At 35.9% G+C, this 19,605-nt stretch overlaps 2 protein-coding genes and 1 pseudogene across 14 annotated transcripts; all 3 read right to left on the bottom strand.

The window, feature by feature from the left end:
• On the bottom strand, positions 1–2,231 carry LOC130725203 (CLP protease regulatory subunit CLPX1, mitochondrial-like; annotated as a pseudogene).
• Positions 2,232–2,832: 601 nt separating this feature from the next.
• On the bottom strand, positions 2,833–14,723 carry LOC130726563 (CLP protease regulatory subunit CLPX1, mitochondrial-like). 9 transcript variants are annotated; one of them, XM_057577855.1, is made up of 12 exons: positions 13,593–14,723; positions 13,385–13,456; positions 13,111–13,223; positions 12,723–12,806; positions 9,239–9,285; positions 6,583–6,667; positions 6,318–6,418; positions 5,429–5,525; positions 5,133–5,210; positions 4,908–5,051; positions 4,058–4,143; positions 3,870–3,915 (listed from the first exon to the last, which is right to left on the bottom strand). In XM_057577855.1, exons 1-7 carry the CDS (start codon positions 13,664–13,666, stop codon positions 6,360–6,362), a joined length of 534 nt encoding a protein of 177 aa, XP_057433838.1. In that variant the 5' UTR covers positions 13,667–14,723; the 3' UTR covers positions 3,870–3,915; positions 4,058–4,143; positions 4,908–5,051; positions 5,133–5,210; positions 5,429–5,525; positions 6,318–6,359. The 9 variants fall into 9 exon arrangements, with proteins under 9 accessions (XP_057433833.1, XP_057433835.1, XP_057433834.1 ...); XM_057577853.1 differs by having other exon boundaries at positions 5,429–5,520; XM_057577854.1 differs by having other exon boundaries at positions 5,429–5,520; positions 6,347–6,418.
• A 226-nt stretch (positions 14,724–14,949) lies between these two features.
• LOC130726562 (protein DEFECTIVE IN MERISTEM SILENCING 3-like) lies at positions 14,950–19,258 on the bottom strand. 5 transcript variants are annotated; one of them, XM_057577844.1, is made up of 9 exons: positions 19,100–19,258; positions 18,740–18,893; positions 18,460–18,574; positions 17,762–17,996; positions 17,374–17,565; positions 16,957–17,277; positions 16,100–16,322; positions 15,354–15,422; positions 14,950–15,269 (listed from the first exon to the last, which is right to left on the bottom strand). In XM_057577844.1, exons 2-8 carry the CDS (start codon positions 18,872–18,874, stop codon positions 15,399–15,401), a joined length of 1,245 nt encoding a protein of 414 aa, XP_057433827.1. In that variant the 5' UTR covers positions 18,875–18,893; positions 19,100–19,258; the 3' UTR covers positions 14,950–15,269; positions 15,354–15,398. The 5 variants fall into 5 exon arrangements, with proteins under 5 accessions (XP_057433827.1, XP_057433830.1, XP_057433828.1 ...); XM_057577847.1 differs by having other exon boundaries at positions 15,359–15,422; XM_057577845.1 differs by having other exon boundaries at positions 14,950–15,422.
• Positions 19,259–19,605: the final 347 nt, after the last annotated feature.

The raw sequence follows: 19,605 nt of genomic DNA, 5'->3' as shown, positions 1-19,605 counted from the left end.
AACATAGTAAGAATAAAAAATAAAGTTAAAAGCATTGATTTTGATTGGCATTAGGTGGCAAGAAAAATGAGTAGTTAAGTTCCAAATAAAACCCTTTTAGATACAATTAACAGAACACTTTAACAGACTAATGAAGGGATAACTGACTGAGGAAAGCATCAAAGAAATTCCAGTTCTATCGAAACGTCTTATGAGAATGCTAGTTCTGACTTTCTCACTATCTCATTTAATGTTGCTATCAATAACTAGATTAGATACTTAATCCACTACATCATTCAGTTGTAAACACAGTGAAATGATAAATAACATCAAAAGTACAATTTTTTTGAGTGACCAAGTTGTATGGTTCCACGCATACAGCCTACTTGAGTAAGTTGATTTTCAGTTAAAGCTGACAAACTGACAAGGATCGGCAACCGCCCAACAAACTCAGGTATTAAACCATACGCAATTAGATCACTACTTTCAACCTGCCAAAAATGAATTTCCATGAGAGTAATGATATATACACACCTCATTTTTTAAACACTTCATTTTCACCTCTTTTTATTTCTATCTCTCTCATCTTATCATCTATCACATCTCATATTTTCTCTCTCTTACTTTTTCTTTTCTTCCTATCTCTCTCACCATTCCGCCTCTCCACCTCAAAAGAGAGGTGTGGATGAAACATTATCCTTTCAATGATGTAAGAATCCAACTTGAATCTAGAAGATAAATAAAGCCCGCATCCTAACAAGATTTGTCACGTGAAACTTACAGTTTCTAATAATGATGACGCAATATCAGAATCCATGACACCACCAGTCCCCATTTTTGCACGTACAGGTGCCCCAAATCCAATAGAAGAATCTTGACGCCTGAAAGGGAGTAAAAAGAGTTACTAGTTATAGAAACACTTCACACACCATATTATTAACGTTGCTAACATAAACTTTTCAGGATTTGGGCAACCTGTCTGAGATTGTCTTCTCTAAGTCAACAAAGCTCCTCCACAAATGAAAAGTATATTCTTTGTGTCAATCTGATACAGATGGAACAATAGTTATAAATATAACGAAAATGACAGATGTCCCTACAGATGATAGTTATATATGCTATACCAGACAAGAAATTTAACCAACCCAGAGTGCACAGATACAAAAACATATAAACAAGCTGGGGGAAAAGGAGGAAAAAAGGACCAAAATAATTCAATAAAAGGTTCAAAACAACAAAACTTATTAAATTCTAGAATGTGATTTTGTACCCATATAGCAGTACCATAACGTATCTGATAGATTGATAGTCCCTACAAACATTTAAGGCAAAAAAGCATTTTTGGCCCATGATATTTCAAGTTTGTGCAAATTCTACCCCTACTCTATTTTTGTCGACGTTTCTACCCCTCATGTTTTCAAACAGTGCACCGTCTACCCCTCCGTCAGTCAGGCTTTCTCAGGAGAGGTTCCTAACTAGATTGGAGAGATGAAGATGAGTATATGAAGTTGATGATGATCAAAGAAATAATATAAATTAAATTTGCTTGATGTATATATCAATTATGTATGTAACTGAACTGGTTAAATGCATGTTTTGCTACTTACAGGTCTTGAGTTTGAATCTCCCATACCCCTTTTTTCCAATTTCACTTGTAATTTCCACGTGGTAGGTCCAAAAAATATTTTTTAAAAAGTCAAATTAGTGCCGTTAGTTTTTTGACGTCTGACTAACGGAGGGGTAGACGCTGCACTGTTTGAGAACATGAGGGGTAGAAACATCAACAAAAATAGTGTATGGGCAAAATTTGCACAAACTTGAAACATCAGGGGCCAAAAGTGCTTTTTAGCCAACATTTAAATAACTGAAACTGTAAGGCTCAAGCCTCAAAGATTAATGTTACATAATATGATAATATACCTGAATATTGTCACTCTGGGATGCTTCCGGGCTCCCTTCTCATGAACATTAACAACCTTGATTGGAAAGAATGCTACAAGATCAATATACAATAAATTGCTAAAAATACAGAAATGAAGTAACCAGTTGCTTTTATTAACTAGGATTATTCCCGTGCGATGCACGAAGGGTTTATTTTAACATCTGTTTATAATAACTTAAACATTTTGCATAGTTGTACTCGTTTTTTATGTTGTATTTACTACTATATAAGTGCATGTTTATACGAAAAAGCAAGAAAAAATTAGTACACACAACCCTCCTGTTTTGGCTTACCTATTTGAGAGGTTCATGCCCAATTCTGTGTTGACAAAAAGGGTTGATCAAATGCACTCTTTAAGGCGCATTTAAATGTTAAAATCCAAAGATGAATTGCCCCTTCTAATCCACCATCAATTGTTTTTATTGCATATATAAAATGAAACCCTGTCAAAAAAAATTTATACATATATAAAACAGTTTTTTCTACACATGCTGAGATGTGAAACGAAATAGTGAAATACACAAGACATGGGATCATGCTCTGTTTTCATGTCCTTATTCCAGAAACTGTTTAGATGTAGACTAAATACAAATAAGTATAAGTGTTATAGGGATATACTCTTTTCAATTCCACCCAGTGCAAATAATCGGACGCTACTAATATTACACTTTTTTTTTTCTGATTTGTTCTTTGGTGGGAGATAGTATCTTGAAAGAAAAAAAAATGATCAACCTTATAAAAAATTGACAAGTAACTCAATTACGAGTTAATGAAAATGTAGTAACAAAATTTGAAAACAATACTTCCATGGCTTATTGGATCTGCTCATCTAAGAGAAAAATCTGAACAAACTTCCGTGGGTGCTTTTCTCCACAGTTAAACAGCAAACACCTACTTGTACATAGATAACATTAAAATGCAGAAAGACTTAACAACATAATAACACAAGTTCATGGACATCATATATTTGACATTATCAAAGCTTTGACAATGGAAATATACAACAGCAAACATAGGAACCAGGTAGGTAGTGCTATAATAAAGAGATACACAATTATGCTTAAGAAAGACACTTGGTAGCTAGAGCTTTCCCACATAGGCATGTCCTAAGCGACGCTAATCAGTGGCGAATAACAACAACTTTGAATGTGTCATTCTGTGGGAGTTTCTAGAAATGTAGTTGATCATTTAAGTTGAATTTTTTGGCCCTGCATAATTGGTACCACCCAACACCCATCATACACTTTCGAACCATCTTCCGGTCCCAAATGAGTTGTCATTCCTGATTAGTTCTATTAGGTAATCTCATGTTTATCGTTGGGGGGCGGTGGTCAAGGTAATCAAACACAACTGATGCAGGTATCAGCTACAAATCAAAGAGAACAGTGTTGGAAAGATATGTTTTTAATTTTAAGCAAGATTAAAATTTTGAAAAGAGATAGATATAGATTACCAGTGGTTGATTACCCCGACATAATGGTGAGGAGAGGTATGCAGTCCACAAAAATACTTCATTCTGAGGAGGTGCTTGATTAAATTCTGGATAATCAACTTCCACAACATCATGATGAAATATGCGGACATCGAAGTTGGTTCCCCGAACAAAACTAAACAGTATGAAGGAAGTGCCAAACAACTATGTGTTTCGCGTATAGTATCAAATCCTCCTTCAAAACGCACTTCATTTGGCTCAACCCTCACTTCAACATGGTAAGTATTTCCATTAGGGTCCGAAAGTACAACCTCGGCAGCATCTAGAACATGTGGGTGGTTCCTTATAAACCGCCTTGGAACAACCACGTAGTCATGAAAAATAGACAGCAATGTCATGTGAATAAGAAAAGGAAATGGACATAGCTCTCTTTGCTGTTTTACCTGCTGAATAAGGAGGTCATGTGTATCTCATAATTGAATAGAGTGCTAATTGATTACAAACTCTTTGACACTAACCTGAGTTTCTGTTAGATAGCTTGCCATATGAGCAGTCCAATTGGCTAGTCACATATGTAAACAACCAAAAATGAGACATTTTATGAGATTCATCAGCATCTTTACCATGTCTTCGAATGTCTTCAACAGATACAAAGAGAGATTGCTTCAGATATGTAACAATGGAGTGAGAAAACAGAAACATACCACTTAATGTTGAATCCATACTTTTGCTAGTTTCCACAACAGATTGGATAGAGTTGGGACCTGCTGGTTGTAAAGTTGGATGATGCCTACAATGACATTGTCATGGAATTGTGTAACTAACCACCAGAGGTGATGAATAAACTTCTGATGAAGAATTTTATTGTATTTTATGGGTGAAGAAACACAAAAAAACACTAATTTAGTTGTACATTTCCCTAGCTGGCAATCAGAACGGTACAGTAGTAGTACTTAGCTGTCAAATATTACAATATTTCAAGTGTACATGTACATGCAAATAAGAAAGATTGATAGTACAACTCATTAAATGCACAAGGTAGGATATAGCTGATATAGTAGGGGAGTACATGATACTCAGAAAGAACATCTCCTCATCAATCATATCAAGCTTCTTTTTATTTTATATAATTAAAAGCTCCATAACTTCAACCTTGTGATTACAGAATAGATAAAGGGACCATTATATGGATATTTTTAGCATTTATTTGATTTGGTAAACTAAAGGCAGCCCACAAAGAGACTATCTTAACTTGATCAAAATTATCTACCATACATTTATAATGAGGTCCCTGTATTTTATTGGCATTTAATTGTATACATGTATACATTTTATACTTAGAAATACTTAGCGTCTATTTTCACTATCCTAATTTCTTACACATTGTAACTGTCACAGAGTCTCTTATATTTCAGGCCCAATCTAACCACTCAAAACATACATCCAATAGGCAGATTCAGGATTAAGCGAATGGGGCGGAGACATCAAACAATATAGGAAGAGAATATCATGTGATGTTAGATGTCTTTCAATAGGAAGAGGGAGAATGCTCACCACTGGATCTGGTGCATCACTTTCCTTGCACATTATCCATGGAACCACAGTCCCTATGTTAACAACCAATTTTGCAGCACAACTCACAGAACTTTGGCCAGCAGATCCAAGTAGCTTACTCTGTTTCCCATACTCATTCTCAATCTGAAACAAATCAAATCGAAAAATTAAAACTATAAGCATAATTTTGGCCAGCCCCATATAGAAGTAGAGATCGAATATTACCTTGCAATAATAGCAATGACCTGATGAAAAGAAATGATTCAAATTTGTCCTCCAACCTACTGCTTCAAGTTATTTCCCCTGCCAAGAAAAGGAGACATAATAGCATGATATACACCATTACAATAATTAAAAATAAGAACCCTATATGGGAAAAAAAGCAGGTTAAAAGAGCAAGTGAGTCATATTTAATTTTGATATAAGAACAAAACCATAACATTATCTATCCCGCCCAACATGTATAATTCAGCAAAGGTTGTAATGGTGTTCCATATCAATTCACCCATAACAAATCTTACCATTTAACTTATTTTGTTGTTCATGAGCACTTGTTGATGTTAGCTCTAATTTTGATAGTTGTAAACTTTCAGCATAAAGTTCATCAGCCAACCTACCCTCCATTTACAATGCAGAAAAGTTATCAGAACTAAATAGCCAAAGAATTATAGTTAGTTATGTTAGCCTAGGCATACTGAAAAGTCATCACATTTATTACAACTTCAACAATCTTTCTCCCTAAACCACAAAATAAGTGCAAATTCATAACACTTATGTTAGCCTAGGCATACTGAAAAGTCATCACATTTATTACAACTTCAACAATCTTTCTCCCTAAACCACAAAATAAGTGCAAATTCATAACACTTATAAATTCCACTCCAGTTTTATGCAAATCAATTTAATCAAACAGAAATAAAATGAAATTGCAGCTTGTTTGGAGGCAAGTTTCTCTCATAAGCTTTTGATCCAAATTGTTGTACATTCAGAGCAGAAAACATTGCTGGTTGAAAGAGGATGTACCAGAATACTGCCAGACAATGCTCTATTTAGTTATATTTTCTATGATTCAAACACTATAGTTCACCAAAAAAATTGGCAGCATTGAGAGGTTGCCTAGCTGATGCAGAACCAATTTTTTGTGATGTTGATGATATTATTAGGACGCAAAATACTACAGCTAATTAGACCTTATTTCCACACTCTTGACCTCCATAGAACTATATCCCTGGCCCTCTCTTAAAATTTCATCAAAGCAATATTCAACATGCCAATGATGCCAATTTATTCAAAACAATGTTAAATAAAATGGCAGATGAATTAATTTGCGGACAAAAGCTTTAAAAGTGACTATAAAAACTATCATCTGCTCATATGATCAAGGAAGACCAACAAAGAAAATAGTTATACCATAAATAGAAACAGATAGCAGGAAACACCTTCTGAATCCTCTCAATGCAACCCTGATGAAGCGGCGCCACCTTCAGTGGTAGTGAGTGATTCACCTTTTACTACATGTTCATAATACATATTAGAATCACAGATCCCTTAGGCAATGCACCAATCATAGTTTTAGGTAATATCTATACTCCATAGTGAAAAGTGAGCTTTTGCAATCAAAATTGAAATCATAATTTACTTGACCAACTTTAGTTCTAAGAAAATCTCTCGTTACCTTTGGCGGAGGAGGAGAGGGAGGGAGGACATACTGTTGAAGCTGATTTTCTCTTCTCAACAGACTGGTACCGACATTCCATCATCTACATTTGGTCACAAAGTTTGAGTTAATGACTATGCTCCTTATTCATATGTACAGAAAGCATACAAATTTAACATTTTATGAAGTATATATTATATAATGAGAACCAGAACAGAAAATTAATTAGCTTCTTTAGCATCTACTGAATTAAAGATTAATACCCTTCAACGATCTCTGCTATTTCTGAAAACATTAAATTTTCCCCAGCACTTGGCCAACACATTTGTGTACATTTTCATCAGGGATTCAGGGTCAAAACAATTTGGTCAGCTCCCACAAACAGCATGGAGCATAACATAACAGCTGAAACCATTGACTACACCCCAGATTCAAGTCACTATCTCCCTCGTTTGGCAAGAATGATGAAGTAGGTTTCAGCTAGCATATAGGAAACGTGGAACAGTGACAAAAAGGCTCAACCCAGACAACCCAATAGGCCCAACAAACCTTCACTTGATAACAAAAAAAAAAAGATGGCCATGAACAGTGCAACGGGATTTTGAAATTTAAGTTAGTAGATATCTTTGAATTTGCAGTTGCAACATCATGTTAGAAGTTGTTTTCACAAAATAAAAGATCCACTTGTTTTCAGTGTTATCATTATGAAAAGAACCAACCGTTCCCTCCAGCATCTTGAGCAATGCCTGCTTAAAACCTTCACCAGACACATCTCTACAGCAATGTCTGCATTGTATTTCTATATCAAATAATAAAGGGTTAAACGTGAAAACCGTCCCTGAACTTTGAGTGATATTTGATTTTTGTCCCTCGCCGGAAAATCTTCCTATGGACGCCCTCGAACTTAGTTTTTTGTTTGGAAACCGTCCTCACCGTTAGAAAGCTCCGGCCGTCGTGTCCATGTGTCAGTTTTGGGCATATGTGGACCTGCCGCGTCATTTGGCATTTCATTAAATGACGTGTGATTTTTTAAAAAATAAAATGAAAACTAAATAATTTAATTTTAATTAAGTCCCCAAATCTTAGCTAATTTAATTTCTAACCCTAAAACTAATAATCAACACTAACCTAACTTCTACCCCTTCCTCCTTCATATCAAAACTGCCAATTCCAAGAAACCTCCTTCATATCAAAACTGCCAATTCCAAGAAACTCATAAATTAGGGTTCTTCTTCATTATCATCATCATCTCCTCCTCCTTCCTCCTCCTCCTCCTCCCCCTCCTCCTCCATTCTTCTCCATCAAATTCATCATTTCTTCTCCCTCGATTTCTTCCTTTTGATTAAAAATCCAAACTTTCTTCCTTCCCGCAGAACGAAAGCTGGAGAAACAAGTGCCCATTGAGCAAAATTAGATTAAAAAAAAAATCAATTACTTGAATTGGGGGTACAACTATTACAAATTCAAAAAATTGACGAATCCAACAAGGAGCAGAAATCCAATCGATTCATGAAGCTTCTAAATGTAAGAAGTAGGATCCACTTACTTCATAGTCAACCAAATTAAGAGCGTATTTTTTATATCAATTATGGCAGCCCCTGTAATCCCAATGACTTGACAGAGAGTTATTCTAATTACACAACTTCAAATCCAATCAATACACAGTTATATATTTTAGCTTTTGTGGAAATTACCAAATCAAATTCACCCTCCAAGATCTCTCCCTGTTCATTCCTTTTTGCACTTTCAATGGAAATGAAAATCCTAGTGTTCCTCCTTCTTCCCCTGTTTGTGACTGCAACAGACGCCCTCCACCATATACGATTTGGACTCATTTTCTGGTTTAAAAAATTATGACGCCATATGGCAAATAACCCACCATATTTTCTTCAATCTAAACAGATTTTGAATTCAATGGATGGGAAAGAAAGAGGGTAAGAAATGGAGGGAGAAAAGATGATAAATTCGATGGAGAAGAATGGAAGAAGGGAGAAGAAGAAGAAGATGAAGAACCCTAATTTATGGGTTTCTTGGAATTGGGGGTTATGATATGAAGGAGGAAAGAGTAGAAGAAGTTAGGTTAGTGGTGATTTTTAGGTTCAGAGTTAGAAATTAAATTAGTTAAGATTTGGGGACTTAATTAAAATTAAATTATTTAGTTTTTATTTTATTTTTTTAAAAAATAACACCTCTTAATGAAATGACGTGACATGTCCACATATGTCCAAAACTGATACATGGACACGGCGGCCGGAACTTTTTAACGGCGAGGACGGTTTCCAAACAAAAAACTAAGTTCGAGGGCGTCCATAGGAAGATTTTCCGACGAGGGACGAAAATCAAATATCACTCAAAGTTCAGGGACGATTCTCATGTTTAACCCAATAATAAATGTAAAAGGATTGAAACCCTATGTTTCCTCCCAAGGTTGAATCACAGGACAGACACATGAAACCTGGTTTATGTTCTGCATGAAATTAGATCTGAAAGCCACTTCTCATGGATCAGAAAGTTTTATTTTAGTTTTCTTTATAGATTTCCATTTTGTTCAAATAACAAAGAAATCCCTGAAAGATTGATTCAAAATCAGTGGCCTTGTTCAAGCTGTCTAAGGAATTCTCAGATTACTATGACATGTTAAAATACGATAGTCATCACTCTACAGAGTATTCACCAGAAGGAGCTTGTATAATATGAACTCCACATCTTCTCCAACATAACCTGCCTGCAGAAAGATGATGTTTGGGGTTAGACCAGCAACACAAACTTATAGCTTCAGCAAAACAAAGATTACGATAAGGAGGGTGGGAAGAAGGGGCAAGCAATTATGTTAAGATCTAACATTGACTAGAGATATCACCAAAACAGTTCTTATAAGGCTTGCGCAATCTTTTACCCCGTAAGCTAGCTTTTGTTACCGAGTTAGCCCTAGCTCAAATTCCAACATAGTATCAGAGCCTATCCGATATTGAGCTACCCATATATGTCCAGTTCTAGAATCAGTATGGCCCTGCTGCATTCCTAGCAAAAATTATTCCTACATACTTCATACTCTAGACATCTAGTCCTGGGCGTGAGGGGGCACATTATGGATTCCATATTGTCTAAAGATAAGACTAAAGTAGGCCTATCCCAAATTATAACAGGTTAGAATAGAAGGTAAATAGGGAATGGAGTGTAGGTGGTAGGTAGGTGATCATTTGGGTAATTGTAAGGTGGTTTTTGCCACAGGACAGAGAATATTTTCTTATCTGATATTGTTCTTTCAGTTGTCTATATTCTTCTACTCTGTTATATTGTATCCAGTGTTTTGTTTTCTAAATCATCCTTCAATCTTTATAGTTAATTTTTACTGCCTATTAGATTGGTATCCAAGCTCCCAATACTAGGAGCTAGATGGTATTATACGGAATGGGAGAGTCGAACTCGAAGCCATGGAACAGATGAAGGATAAGATGAACAGAGAATGGCAAGAAATATATTGGAAGTCAATGGAAGAAAAGAAGTAGAATTTAAGGACTAGGTTGGCTCATTTAACTTAGGACAAGCAAAATGAGAGAAAATTTGACCGTAGAGAAGAATTAAAAAAGGAGGAAAAGTAGAGAAGAGTTAAAATACACCTTATGGGGGGCTGTAGAGTAAAGCATAATTTTAATGTTCATCAAATTCCTAAAGGAGAAGGTGGCAACCGCGTGATTGGATTGGGAAATAGTCATGAAATGGCCCCGATGGTGGGAACTGCATAGGATGGTGTTTAGCTGGTCAGCTTTCCACAAGGGATTGCTTGGGAGGTTTCTCATAGTACCGTCAGAAAATTCATGAGAAGTTAAAGGGATTGATGCAAAGGCAGAAAACCATGGTGTATTATGAGCAGTGCAATCTCCTTCCAACCTCACTCCCTGTTATGCCGATGAGGATTCATACATTGCAGGCACATTAATGGATGGAATGAAGGATGAGGTGATAAATGTGTTGAAGAAGCAAAGTTCAAAAAGCTGTGATATTTTCATATTCAAGACTTAAAAGATCGAAGATCAAATTAGGATTAAGGGTGGGTTTAACAGATACTTGACCTGAAAAATTAGATATGCAAACAAGTCCATCAAGGAGGGTACAAGTGTACAACCACATCGGTGGTGGAACCTAGCGTGGGAGTAGTGATTGTGGAGGAGAAGATTAAGAAAGGCTGTGAATCAGCATCCAAAGTATAAGGAGGAGGGAGGCAGGAAGAGCTTTTTCTATTGTATTTAGAGCTTTTTCTGAATCATCCTCATATCTCTATGGTCAATTTTTAGTTCCTATTAATACCTCAATATGAATGTTTAGAATTTGCATAAATCGTTTACACCGTTTGAGTACATAAGATTAGAGGATCGGCATCAATATGTGCATTTCTCTTTTTTTCTGAAAAATTCCAATCTATAGGTAGCTCTACAAGTCTTTCAAAAGGAGAAACCACCAAAAATAAATACCAACAAAAAAGAAATCTTTACTCTCTTCCCACTCTCATCATCTTTTTTTTTTTTTTAGGCTTAAATAAGTTTTTCGTCCCTAACCTTTGCAAAATACCTGTCATTGATCCCTCATCGGAGTAAATATGAGTTTTAGTCCCTAATCTTTATCAAAAGATTTGGTTTTGGTCCCTCTAGAGCTCTAGGTCAACGCCGGAGCTCCGGTGGCCCATGTGGCGGGGCCTCATGGGATTAGTAAGCTGACGTGGAATTTGTTTTTCTTTTAAATTAAAAAAACCTAATTATTTAAAAAAATGTTTAAAAATTGTAAAAATAAAAAAACTTAATTTATTTAACTTTAATCCCTAATCAAATCTTTAATTTTAGTCCTTAATGTTTAAACTCTAATCCTTCTTCTTCATCTTCAACCATCATCTTCACCATCTGCTTAAAAAACATCACCTTCACCATCTTTATAAAGAAAAGAGAGAGTAAAAGCAAGAAAATACAAACCACAATCCACAGTTACAAGGAAGGAAATAACTAAAGGGTAAAGACGAAAAAGATCCAATTGCAAAAGCAACCGCCCAAACAAAATTCCCACACACAACTAATGTACACACAGATTACTCCACACAGTTCACTAATACTATAATTCACCTCTCCAGCTTCAATATTATGCTCATAATAATAGCAAACAAACGCACAATCCCTCCTGGAACCCAAACCTTAACTTGTCCCTCAGTAGGTGAAGCACGCCCACAGTTTGCAACAAGCAAAACGAAATAGAATGGGAGTTCAAGCAATTCATTACGAGGAGAACAAAACCAGCAAATTTAGAGAGAGGAAAGGAAAAGAGTGAGTGGTGGGGGATCAGAACCAGCAAACCAGATTGTAACAGAAAACCCAAATTGAAAAAGCAAACCCAGATGAAGAAAACCCAGAAACCAAAATGAAGAACCCAGCAAACCATTTTAACCAGCAAACCTAGAAAGCCAAGAACTACCAAAAGCCCAACTTAGAAAACCCAGATCTGGAGAGGTAGAGTGAAGAAAAATGGCACCGATTTCCTTCAACAACCACACCCGAAATTCAGAAAGATGAACATATCTGCACTTTCAATTCCAAAACCCTAATTTTCTCTCATCTCCTCATTCATTCCCCTTCCATCCACCATCGCCATTTCTCAAGATCGAGCCCCTGTTTGTCAAGGTCATGGCCGTCGGGGTTGAGTTCGTGGTCGCCGGGAGAGGATGATGAATCAGAGGAAAGCTGGAGGCTTTGGGGGTTAGATCCATTGGAGGTTGCAGGCCCTGACAGAGAATGGTGAGACGAAGAAGATTCAAGATTTGTGTTGAATTTCCCATTTTTAATGTATTTCTTTAAATAATATATGCAATTAATTATGGAGGTTAATTAGGCACGTTAAATATTGAGAATTTTTTTTAACATTTTTAATGAAAAACAAATTCCACGTTAGCTCACTAATCCCACGTGGCCATGCCACATGGCCACCGGAGCTCCAGCGTTGACTCAGAGCTCCGAAGGGAGCAAAACCAAACCTTTTGACAAAAGTTAGGGATTAAAACTCACATTTACTCCGACGAGGGACCAATCCAAACATTTCGTAAGGGTTAGAGACGAAAAACTTATTTAAGCATTTTTTTACCAATAAAAAAACAGAGGACAAATTTAAAGCCCACTAACTTGCCTGAGTGAGTGTAGTTGCATCTGCAATAACAAAGGGAACATTTACAAACCGAGCCAAGGTTTTGGCAAGTAACGTCTTCCCTGTCCTTGAAACAGCATCAAAGAAAAACAAGTTAAACTAGTAACCACGAGAAACAAGATATTGACGATTTTTGCAAAGAAAAGAAGGTGGAGAGAGGAAATGTCCCAAACTTGATTGTCTCCACTCTCCCCATTAATTTAACAAAAAATATGATTTCACAGTAGAGTTCTAAGCCAAAGCTTACACAAAATTTTAATACATCAGTCCGACTAATGATACATTAACATCTTATGACACTGAAAAATGATAGTACAGATTACAGAACCGTAAAAAGCAAGAAAAGGAAAAAAAAAACAGGTTTACCTGATCCTGTTGGCCCCATTAGAAGGATATTGCTTTTCTCAAGTTCAACTCTATCATCATCATCATCAATAGCTTCAGCTTTATTACCATTATCACTTGAATCTCCTGCAGGCCTAACATTCAAAATACTAAGAACATGGGAATAGTACTAGCATCTACATACAATTAACAGAATTAACAGAGACAAAGACAAGTGTTACTTTACACTAGCACCTAACAAGAATTAAAAAGGAAAAGAATGGTGAAGTAACATAAAGAAGCTGAAGTAATATACCAACCACTTAGACTTGACTGAAGATTCATGAAATACTCTCTTGTAGTGATTATAAACTGCCACAGCAAGCACCTGCAAATTGCAATTCATTAGATAGAAAAAATCAACATGAAGCTCTTGAAGGCGCGTGTAGAAGGAGGTGAAGTGGTAAGGGGTGTTGGAGGAGCGTGGAGATTTAGCCACGCCCGTGTAGTTGAAGGCGAAGTACCTCAGCTGCGAGAGTGCGATGGTCGGTGTTTCCTTGTAGCTTCGAGGGTTGGATCGAAACGCAGCGGCAGCCATGGAAGGTGGTGGAGGATTGAACTGAGAAGAAGATTGAATTTACTGGAAGAGGGAGAATCAGTGGATGGAAAAGACATTGAAGAACTGAGAAGAAGAGAAGAGAGAATCTATGAGGAAACGATAAGGTGTTTGCCTATGGTATGAACTCATATGATTCCATCTCTCTATTTTTTGATAGCTCACACTAGTTGATCTCCGACCCACACAAATATTTTTTCCACTAAACCCTCTTGCTACTTGGAAGTCAGCTTCTCATATAAACTCCATTCTCTAAAGTAATGCAACAAAACGGAGATGAATGTGTTCCACGAATAATTTGGGCTCTTCGCTTCTTACTCAAGAAACGAAACAAAGCACTCCCTCTTTGTTCTGGTTGGCTCCTAACAATTTACTCCGACCTGCCAGATCAATAGGGGCACATGTACAACCATTGGAAGACTTAGGGCCTATTTGTTTCCTGTTTTCAAAACAGTTTTCAGTTTTTAAAAACTGAAAACCTGTTTGGTACTCATTTTCAGTTTTTAAAACTAAAAAACCAAAACAGGTAAAAGATGTTTTCAAAAACTGAAAAACCAAAACAGTTTTTAGTTTTTAGATATCAGTTTTCTAAATGTTCGAAAACATGTCATTCAAACTATTTTCTTCTTCTGAAAACTGTTTTTAAAAGTTGTTTCTGAAAACTGTTTTAAAAACTGAAAACTAAAACTGTTATCAAACAGGCCCTAAGTTTCTTGAATTGACAAAAGTGATAAAACCACCTCAGAGGCCAATATAGAGTACATAGAAGATGAGAGCGCCTTCTTCAAAGGCAAGTCTCTTTTATAAACTCAGGAGGTGAATCAATTTCAAAAGAATAGTTACTACCCCTTTCCTAACAATCACGGACAAAACATACTTCAATGAATGGTCAAAGACTGACAACATGTGCAAAAACACATGTGAGGCCATTCCAAGATTTGGAATTGTTTAAGCTTAGTTTGTCAGAGTCAAGGTTGAGAAGATTATCGGATAAGGATGCATGCTGGAATTTGGTAAAATGAAATTTAATAAAGTCTTGCACGATTTTATTATTCGGAGTAGATTAGTTAACTTGGATTCATAGAAATGGGGTTGTTTCTAGATTTGTGTGTCCCTATTGTACTATTAAAAAAACTGAATGGTTGATCTCTTAATAATAACTTATGGCAGACAAAAAAAAAAACTTAGCTCAAACGAAAAATTAAAAAACTACAAGCGGAAAAAGTCTAAATATCAGAGATGTACAACATTCAGATTCTCCGATCACACTACTGAAGAGTATAATGAGATAATTGATGTACAAGGAACCCAGAAAATGCTTGTCCAATCCATTGTCTTGAAGGCTAGTCTGATTTTTCTTATCAGCAGAGCTTGAAGAAAAATGCGGCCTTAAGTCCTAGCTAAACAAATAATGTGCTTTTTTTTTAAATCCAGAAATTTTGTTCCAATTCAAGAAACCTTTCCCCAACGAGAGCCAGATTACAAAATGGATATGAACTAAAAGCTCATGAACAAAGTTCTTAGTCACAGACTATCATCTTCATAGCTTTGCTGACTGCCTTGATTTCTTCATCCAGGTATGAATCTGTCAGGAGTAGTTTGAGCCAGAAAGTGTCAGATTAAAGAAACATATGAGAATGGTGAGTTACATATGAGAATGGTGAGTTACATCACAGGTCAAGACTTCTGAAGCAATCTTATTGGAAAGTTCCCATCATCTGTCAGGAGTAGTTTGAGCCTGAAAGTGTCAGATTAAAGAAACATATGAGAATGGTGAGTTACATATGAGAATGGTTAGTTACATCATAGGTCAAGACTTCTGAAGCAATCTTATTGGAAAGTTCCCATCAGTTTTTATACAATTATGTGAACTAAATGTTTGTGTAAGCTTGCAAGTAGATAAATGTAAAAAACATGCACCAGTATGAAATTCAATTGTTAATTAATTAATAGACAATACCCTTTCCAGAATTGTTTGCACTATTTTATAATATTATTATCCGTTAAATAGAACTACCTTAGAGAGAGGATTTTGAGTGCTCTCAATAATAGAATAAATTCATAAAGAGGAGTGCCAGCACACTCACTCTAAACACTATTTTCAACACACTCTCATAGTCTCATTGATTGGTTAAAATTAATGTGGGTCCCACTAAATTGAAAGTGGGCCCCATTTTAATGGTGGGCCCCATTTTAATGGAGCCCACATGAATTTCAAACAATCAATGAAAGAGTGTTGAAAAGAGAGTGTTAAACTGAGTATTGCTAGTATTTAACATTCGTAAAATGTTAGTAGAAGCTGTTTGAACTATTCCAACACAACCATCAATAAAATGTAATATTAAATGCCTTTAAATCACACTGATGGTTTTATGAATGATCTGGGTTTCAAATTCCAATTTTGAGATAGATTACCTGAGTTGCATATGATGAACTTTGCGCCAAAAACTTGAGAAAATCATTCTTCTTTTTACCGAAATTGAATTTCGCCATGTCCAACAGAGTCCGTTCCCTTTTTAAATCCTCCAGAACCTTTTCCTTCTTCCATTTGATATCCTTAATTTGCCTCTCAGTTTCGATCTCGCCATCAAGCTCAGTTAATCTATCTGGTTTTGGAAATTTCACATCAACATCTTCCCTGCAGATCCCAACAGTTTTTTTAAAAAAATCACAGATTTGATTGTTGCATTCTTCTGCAAACAAATTACAACAATCAGCAATTTCAAATGAAGCTCACTTTTCAAAAAGGATTTCCAAAAATTAACTGAAAAATATAAAACAATAACAGTTCTTTATCAGGAAACACGGAAAAGATATCAGCTCAAGAACCTTCAAAACCTCCACTTTACAAGGCTCAATGTTTATTCATTGAGGTTCCATTGTGCATGATTACATATCAAGACTACATACTAATCTGAGTTTCTATTCCAATTCTAAGATTGTGATGCGTTGTTGGACCCTATTATGGATAGGATTGTTCCTGTGAACTACAGGTAATCCAGTGAAAAACATCTAAAGAAACTGATGAAGAAATTTGATTTATGTTAAAATATCATTGAAAATATCTTGCCACATCATCAATCTATCATAAAATATGTTGGAGAACCTTAGATGATTTCTTAGAATTAATTTCCATATTTTCTCATATATGAATACTTGTTTCATTATAGAATGGGTATAGTTTTAAGGTTTCCACCTGTCATATAATTGTCAACAGATACTTCAAGAGATTAGACATAATGCATAGACATATCAACCATTCATACTCTTACCTATTGCCCAAGGAAAATACACCGCAACTCCTAACCATTCCACCGTCTAAAGAAAGAGCTCCATCGCTTATGCAAGGAAGTGCTTGGATCATTTCAGCCCTTGTCTTATAAACTTGTAGACGAGAAAAGAGATTATAAAAAAGAGTTTCTCTGAGGCCATAGCCACTGGGAGTTACACAAAAAAGGTTCCAGCTGTCGATATTAATCATATTCACAGCAAACCCAAGAAATCCAGGTGGACACTCCCCATTGGGTAATCTCGGCTTTAAAATGTCCAACTTCCGTTCGGAGTCATCAAGGAAATATTTGCCAGTATAAGGCCTAAAACAAAAGAGGTAGAAAAGTTAAGAACGAAAACACAAGTTTATCCACAGCCACGAATGAAAGACAAAAATCACAAGACTCTTGCAGTCGTGCCTCAGAGATTCAAGACATATCACTAGAAATCGACCATCCAAAGGTCTTCCAATAGAAGCACCTAGCCCGTGAAGACCAGAACTTTTATTTATGCAGCCTTCCTTGTCATACATTTCAAGAGCCTTAACTCCTTCATAGGTTCTACAAACAATCGCTCGCATAGTGTCCACTCCTAGATACTCCGATAAAAGTCTGCATTCCAAATAAGTAAATTGAAACTATCCACATGTGTGCTTACATATTCATAGATATTAGCAATACAGAGAAAAAAAAGTTATTCTGTCTTTCTTAAAGATAATAGCAGACTGAAGAAATAAAGAAGCCAGAACAAGGTTAAAATAAGCACATGATTTCACAAGCCAAAAAGAAATATCTCTGCGAAAATTACCGGCTATGATTTCCATCCTCAACTTTGCCCAGCATAGCAACAATACCCACAACATCCTTTGTTAATGAAAGCAGAGACACCTGGGCTCCATGATGAGTCTTCAGCTGGCACAAAATACCAGCAGCAGATTTTTCATGCTGCAATATCTGTTTATTTACCTCCTCAGTTGTAAGGTGGGGATCGTCCGCATTACCAACCTTGATTGTACTTGAAGACTCTGGTCTCCCAACAGTAGCTATGGATAAAAAAAAAATTAAACACATAAATGACACCTAACTTTTTGTTGGTATACACCTGTTATAGAAAGGTGAATAAAAGATCATTTACAGAGTTAAATTTGAAAGTTTATCATATTATTAATAGGCAATAACTACACTTCATATATACACTTAATTTTCAGCCTATACACGCTATAAGCTGTAATATTAACAATGCCCCAATAAACTTCATAATCGAAACACTAACAGGTAAAACTAGTACCGGTGACAAATAACTATATCACTGGTATTTTACTCTGCTGTAAATAAAATACCGACCTTGCAAGTGCATACAACAACAACAAAAGTCTTATCCCACAAAGTGAGGTCGGCTATATGGATCATATTACACCATTGAGCAAGTGCATACAACAATATTAAAACTTAAACATTGATTAAGAATGAAGAAAAAATCCTTAAGAAGTAAGACAATATATATACCTTGCAAATTAAGAATGAAGTCGTCTAACTTGCTTTTTTCATTGTTTAGAAGATTTAGGTTGTCCTCATGCTGCTTAATTTTCATACCTAATGTATGCAGATCCCCTTGTAGTATCTGCAAGTATGACATAGGTACAAGATCATGACTTGGTTGAAATCCAGATACTTATCAGAATAGTACGGCGCATGCAGCAGGAGCTTTGTGCTTTTTTTAATTATATAGAAAAATTCATCCATTTCTACTCATAAAAAGTAAAAAACAACATAAAACATAGGGAACCTGGGAGTGTCGGATGATGGACTCTGCTTGTGTAAATTCTCCATTTTGCACATTGCCCTTTGCTTTAACACAATTTTCATCCAAATCCACAGGCACCAATGCCGAAGAGCTTTTTGACCGTTCAACTTGAGACATCCTATCCTATCCTATCCTACTATACATATTCAATGCAATTCACCAAAAAATGCAAGGAATAAAAGCACCTTTAGCAACTATTCAACGACCCTTTATACAGAAATACATTCGGAAGAAGCAAAATGTTACTACTATGTAAGCCAACCAGAAATTGATCATCGACATGACTTCAATTTCAAATGGGTAAATCCAATTTCAATGGAGAATAGGAGCGAAGGAAGGAACCTGTTGGAAGCTTTTGACAGTTTTGCTGTCACCGACTTCAGGAACGGCGAGGCCAAACAAGATTGCAAGTGAGAGCAGTACCCTTGTTTCTCCGTCGTGGTGCTACCCTTGCGCTTAACACTATTTATTTGGGTTTAAAATGTTATATAGTATTTACTATTTAGACAATCCAGAAGCAGTGTTGGTTAGAGATTGAATTGTTAATGCAAGAGAAAGAAATAATAGTATTTTATTCATAAGTGACTGTTGCTTGGAGAAACTCCAAATCTTATTTTTAAACTTTTTCGAGTGTGACTTGAACCTACTTCAACTAGTATTCGTACCCGTGCCCTGCACGGGTGGTGAATAATGAAGAAAAATAAAACATAGTGTCTGTACTTGTGTAATGTTGTGCAATGGATGAAGAACCATTTTCATGCCTATAAAAAAATGAAAATCTTTTTTCATATGATTGAGAAAGTTAATAATTCAATTAAGAAAATATAGGTAATAACACTTTTGAATCA

The sequence above is a fragment of the Lotus japonicus genome, chromosome 6, assembly GCF_012489685.1.
Source record: "Lotus japonicus ecotype B-129 chromosome 6, LjGifu_v1.2".
Lineage (NCBI taxonomy): Eukaryota > Viridiplantae > Streptophyta > Magnoliopsida > Fabales > Fabaceae > Lotus > Lotus japonicus.
This window is presented reverse-complemented; position numbering and strand designations above follow the sequence as displayed.